This window comes from Somniosus microcephalus, chromosome 2, assembly GCF_052327205.1.
Source record: "Somniosus microcephalus isolate GS21.2 chromosome 2, FLI_Smic_1.0, whole genome shotgun sequence".
Lineage (NCBI taxonomy): Eukaryota > Metazoa > Chordata > Chondrichthyes > Squaliformes > Somniosidae > Somniosus > Somniosus microcephalus.
Window position 1 is genome coordinate 145760315 of NC_140988.1, and position 6045 is coordinate 145766359.

The 6045-nt window shown below is 47.4% G+C and overlaps 1 protein-coding gene across 1 annotated transcript; it reads right to left on the reverse strand.

Annotated features, from left to right (window-relative positions):
• Positions 1 to 315: 315 nt before the first annotated feature.
• LOC147122999 (uncharacterized) lies at positions 316 to 2456 on the reverse strand. The gene is made up of 2 exons (XM_085963408.1): positions 2002 to 2456; positions 316 to 1589 (listed from the first exon to the last, which is right to left on the reverse strand). Exons 1-2 carry the CDS (start codon positions 2153 to 2155, stop codon positions 1321 to 1323), a joined length of 423 nt encoding a protein of 140 aa, XP_085819534.1. The 5' UTR covers positions 2156 to 2456; the 3' UTR covers positions 316 to 1320.
• Positions 2457 to 6045: the final 3589 nt, after the last annotated feature.

Below are 6045 nucleotides of genomic sequence, written 5' to 3' on the forward strand. Positions count from 1 at the left end.
AATAGCTGAGGCCCAACACTGATCCTTGCAGCACCCCACTAGTTACAGCCTGCCAACCTGAAAAAGATCTGTTTATCCCGACTCTCTGTTTTCTGTCCGTTAACCAATCCTCTATCCATGCTACTATATTACTCGCAACCCCATGAGCCCTAACCTTTTATGCGGCTCCTTATCGAATGCCTTTTGGAAATGCAAATATACTACATCCACTGGTTCCCCTTTATCTACCCTGATAGTTACATAGTTACATCCTCAAAAAACTCTAATAAATTTGTCAAACACAATTTCCCATTCATAAAACCATGTTGACTCTGCCTAATCATGTTATGATTTTCTAAGTGTCCTGATACCACTTCCTTAACAATGGATTGCAACATTTTCCCAATGACTGATATCAGGCTAACTGGCTTGTAGTTCCCTGTGTGGTCTGCAACTCTCATGTAACTGCCTCAGCAGCCTGGCCTGTCTCCTATGTACTCTTAGAGTAGGCCTTTGAAGGGCTAGATGGGCGGCCTAGCATGTGTTGTATCTTGATAGACAGCTACATCATATTAGTTGATTCCCGCCATGCCACTGGTACTGGGCTCAGGTTCAGAGTGGCTACTGATCAGTGGGAGGGCAGATCTAATGGACCTCACCAAATTTTGAAAGCCCCAAAAGAGTGTAGCCTGTAACTCAACCCTTAGTGTCTGAACGTAAGAATAAAAGGCTCTCTCAAGTCTATCTCCTAGGGCTTCAACAGCTGCAGTTCATCCAAGGAAGTGGCACTGACCTGTTCTGAGGCATGTTTGTGAGGGGATTGGAGAGGAGGGAGGAATGATTGCAGACTGCAATAAAGTTGCCACACACTTCTGGCAAGAGGAAAATGATTCCCTGATTTTGTCGCACACGAGACCAGTGGACTCCACTATGACCCCTGTCATCTGCTGCACCCCTGGGAGCTGGATCTCCGTGCCAAGCCATAAATGTAATGTTTCATCAAATATCCTCCTTTACAGAGCAGGACTTATGAAATCGGAATCTGCTGGCTCCTTAGCCAAGTGTCACTGTCTCACAGCCTTTACTTGGATATGGCACTGTACTCTTCCAATTCTCACTCCTGTGGGCCCTTGTGCTCTGTGAAATTCTCTCTGCTAATTCTCATCTTTATTGTCTTGAGCCCCTGGGGGAAAGTCTCTGAGCTGGAAATGAGTGAAGTGATGACCAGCCATGGCTAGAGGTAGAGAAACCAGCCTCTTCCTTGTTGTCATCCTCCTCCTCCTCTCCCTCCTCATCTGGCCCCCTTAACTGTGACTGATCTACAGAGGAACAGGAAATGAGCTAAGAATGTATGTGCAGCACCCAAATAAAATGACAAGATTGAGTTAGCTCTGGACCTTTCAGGTAGCTGAGTTCATTAATGCGTTGCAGCAGGTCAAGCACCCACTCACCTGTAGCAGGCACTGGCCCAACGACCTCGCCACTGGTAGCCAAGGTGGAATAACTCCGCAGTAGCTCTATTGGCATCTCATTATAGTAAGTCAGCTGCCTCATGTCCGGGATCCCATCACCATTGGCCTGCCTCTCCAGGGCATTGTGTGGTAGTATACCTGAAACAAGATTAACAGCATTAACTGAAGACAAACATCTTTTTCTTACTTTGGTCTTGGAATGAGGGCAATGCTGGAAAGGCCAGATTTATTGTCCATCCCTAGTTGCCTTGTGAAGGTGATGGTGGGCCTTCTCCTAAGTATCTAAAGGTTATCTCTCACCTGCCAACGGACATCTCACATAACAGGGAGGAAAAGTGCCAGAAGGATCCTATCGCATAACAGATAGGTGTTGTAAGAGGCTGCATGCATGAAAAACTTATGAGGTGAGTTCCAAATATAGATTCCAGGTGGAAGATTGACACAATGAACTGTGCACGATGACTTGTCATTCCATTTAAGAAATGCACGTGATCAGTGGAGGGGGAACCATGATGCCAAAGTGAAAAGGTGAAGGTAGCAGTTCTCTTACCTTGCCAGTCCTCGCCAGTCATTTCATTTTTGTCTGCACTGGTCTGCTGTCCTGGGTGTGATAGGTGGCACTCAGTGCCATTGCCACCTTGATCCATGTGGCTCTGGCTATTGTCTTCAGCAGATTTCTCCCATGCAACTTCAAAATCCTTCATACGACATCCTTATTTGCACGATGAGGACCTTGATATCTGCATCAGCAAAATTGTGCACTCTGCGATTTAGATCTCCTCCCTGACAGGGTATCGGCTGGGGCTACTGTTCCATAAGTTGATGAGGATGCCCTGAAGTGTTTCCGCTCCTGAAAGCTCTGCTGTCTGTTCTTAAAAGAGGTTTGAAGAAGCACAGTGCTGTTCAACATGCTGACAAAAGCTGGAGGAGAAAAGATTTACCTGATGGCCTTCCAGGAAGCTGCTGCTAACTTAAGTTGCTGTAGGCTTTTAAATCCTGCAGTAACACTTTCCATTCCCCCCCCGCCTGCAACCCCCCCCCCCCCACCCCCGCAGCCCTCCCCCGGACCAGGGTATTTTTCCCATCTTACACAGGAGTTGCATCTGACAACCATTATGCAAGTGAGTTGATGCTGTGAAGTCTAGCATGGTCAGTGGTGAACATCACCTTTGGGCAGAAGTCACGCCTGTTGACATTTGTGCTTCCCAAATGGTTCAGAGGAAATTTGGAGCCCATGCATTTTAGATTTCACTTTGCCTTATTTCTTCTTACCTATAGCCTATAGTTAATTTTTTACTTCACATTTTTCCAAATTTATGTTATGGTTAAATATTAAATTTATCTATTGTTCCACATTAAAAAAAAATGTTCTTTGATTGAGTAAAACCAAAGTGCCAAAGGCAGTTTTTCCCAACCAATTGAGTACAGAAATATTGAAGTTTGATATGGTTATTCTGCTACATCTTTTGTGGTTGATATTATATTTTTCCAAGTGCTTGATGAGATAACTTGCCAAAGAACTAGATATGCCACAATAAATTATTTTATTAGGAACAGCCCTATATTAAATTTATGGAGATGGGACACAGGATTATTTGGAGTGATACTTCCATCATAGGCTGCAAATTTTCAAACTAACACCACCATTCAGGTTGTGAATAACAAACAGGCACGGAATGGATTGAATGCACTATCGCTTGGGGATGACATATCTCAGGACTTGCAATAGTCGAGGTAGCAAAGTTCAACGGAAGAAGGGATCAAGAATTAAGAATCTCTGCAGGGAAATGTAAGCACCACAGGTCTGACGAATCTTAAAAAGGAAAACAAGAAGGAAAGTGCAACCAATGTGACCTCTATTTGACATAGGATTCCTGAAAGGCCTTGTAAAACTGCAGGAGGCAAGGACCCTTGCCATTGTCAAATTACGTTTCACTATGCAGAATGGCAGGGTGATCAAGTACTTTGCTCTCCACATTGGCTTGAGAGGCAGGCAGGCTGTTATCTATTCTGGCTTCATCCAGATAGAATAAAGCCTTGTTACAAATTAGCAGTACTGTACAAGTGGTTTTGGACAAATAACCCAATATACTGATTTAGTGGTCAGCCTACTCACAGAACTTGGTTCCGCAATAGTAACAACTCACACTTATATATTGCATTTCACACAACAAACAGCCCAAGTTGCTTTACAGAAGACTGGAGAACACTGAGCAGGTAGGAAGATATAAAGTTCTAGGACGAGAGTGAAGGCATAATTGAAGAGTGGGTTTTGTGTATGCTTATGAAAATGAAGCATGGAATGTCAAAGCAGTGAGGAGGGGGTGAGTGAGGGTGGTGGTGAGCGGGGTGGAGCATGGAACTGATTAATTAGGAAGAGATGGGCAGCTTGGCTGGAGAAGATTGCTGATGTAGGGTGGAGGAAGTCCATGTTGGAACTTGAAAATGAGAACAAGGGCCGAGAAATTCGATTGCGCAGTGCCTGTTTTCCAGGACCCAATATGGCGCATGGTATGTGCAGGTTCATTCAGCAATGGAAGTGCACCACACGACATATTGGTTCGGGAGCCAGGAAGTTATCCAGGGCACCCACCTGAAATTGGCGTTAGGGCCATTGCTAATACAAATTGGGGGTTTAACGCCTGTTTTTGGCCCCTTTGTGAAATTCGTTTACGACTGACTGCAGTATGCGACGTGCATGTCGCGGTCAGTTTTTTTCAGGCGCACAGCAGCCAAACCAGGGTCCTTAAAGGAACCACTGGAGGCTTCCACCCAAAAAGTAAGTTTCAAGTTTTTGACTTACTTTAATGTGGAGCCTGGAAGCGCAGGAGTGCTCCTGTTGGCTCCACATTAAATAGCGGGCCGCTGATGGCTGCCTTTCCACCCCCCTTCCACTCCCCCACCCCCCCCTCCCCTCCATCCCTCTCCTCCTCCCCTTCTTCCCCCTCCCCTCCCTCTTCCCTCCTGCCCCTCCCCCTCCGCTGCCCTCCCCTCTCCTCCCTCCCCCTTCCCTCCCCCCCGTCTCCACTCCCTCCCCTCCCCCCTCCTCCCCTCCCCTCAACATGGCAAATACCATGAGGAGTCATTTTGAACTGAGGGCCACTCTTTTTTCGCCAGAAAAATGGGCGGACAGCAATGCAAATAAGGGAAGGCAACCTCGGCCAACCCATTAACACCCAAGGCCCACTGATGCAATTTCAAGCTGGCTTGTATATGGGCGATCAGCTCGCTTGTCTGAAAAAGGCAGGAAGCTGCTTAAATATACAAATCAAAGTCCTAGGATCCTGACTGTAATTTTCGGCTACAAATGGGCAGAGCGTGTGCCACGCAGACTCCGCCCATTTGTACCAGGTGCTGAGCGGCCTAACCAGCCATCTTTAAAGGGACCACTGGAGGCTGCTCAAACCACAGGTCAGGAAATGTTCTCTTTTTATTTTTGTGAGGCCAGGACCCTAGGCCTACAACAAAGTCCAGGCTGCTGCTGGATGTGTGCGCCCCCTCCTCCCCTCCAGGATTGACTTCCCAGACCCGACCTGCTGCTGGCCTGTGTGCGCCCACACCTCCTCTCCCCCCCTCCGGGATTGCCTTCCCAGACCTGACCTGCTGCTGGCCTGTGTGCGCCCCCACCTCCTCTCCCCCCCTCCGGGATTGCCTTCCCAGACCCGACCTGCTGCTGACCTGTGTGCGCCCACACCTCCTCTCCCCCCCTCCGGGATTGCCTTCCCAGACCCGACCTGCTGCTGGCCTGTGTGCGCCCCCACCTCCTCTCCCCCCCTCTGGGATTCCCTTCCCAGACCCGACCTGCTGCTGGCCTGTGTGCGCCCCTCCTCCCCTCCGGGATTCCCTTCCCAGACCCGACCTGCTGCTGGCCTGTGTGCACCCCTCCTCCCCTCCCCCCCTCCGGGATTGCCTTCCCAGACCCGACCTGCTACCCGCCTCAGCATGGGAGCTGGCCGATTTATCGCCCTCCCACAACGGGCAAGCTGGGTGGTGCTGCTGTAGCACCACAGTTTTGCATCTACTAGCAACTCAGCCTGTACTATAGAGAAACTCAAATGCTGCATCAAGTCCGCCTCTTTGCTTCCCAAATTGACATAAGTTTAGATATTTAACTCTAAATAATAATACAAAATCAAAGCATTATATTAAAAAAATGGACATAATATATAGGAACATAGAAACGGGAGTAGGCCATTCAGTCCCTTGAGTCTGTTCCACCATTCAATTAGATCATGGCTGATCTGTATTTTAACTCCATTTACTCGCCTTGGTTTCGTAACCGTTAACACCCTTGCCTAACAAAATTCTATCAGTCTCAGTTTTGACTCCCCACGTGTAACACTATGGGAGATTGACCAATGTTGTATACATTTTTTTTGTGCTTTTCTACCAGCCTAGTGGAAGTGTATGTAAGTTAATTAATCTAGGAATGTTCTTTAGTCTTTCCTCACTGACAATCTGGCCTGCTATGCTTTTGGACTTTAAATGCTCACTACCTAATGCTGGTGGTCCTAATCCATCCCGTGAATGAATTAATTTGCTGCTCTCTAGTGATTCATGCATTCTTAATTAATGTACTAATACATAATTTTAC

Excerpts from the sequence above, each read along its gene's own strand:
- LOC147122999 (XM_085963408.1), bottom strand. The coding sequence starts at position 2,155 with ATGAAGGATTTTGAAGTTGCATGGGAGAAATCTGCTGAAGACAATAGC. Across the intron at positions 1,590-2,001 it reads GACTGGCGAGGACTGGCAAG|GTATACTACCACACAATGCC; the intron begins GTAAGAGAACTG and ends ATCTTGTTTCAG.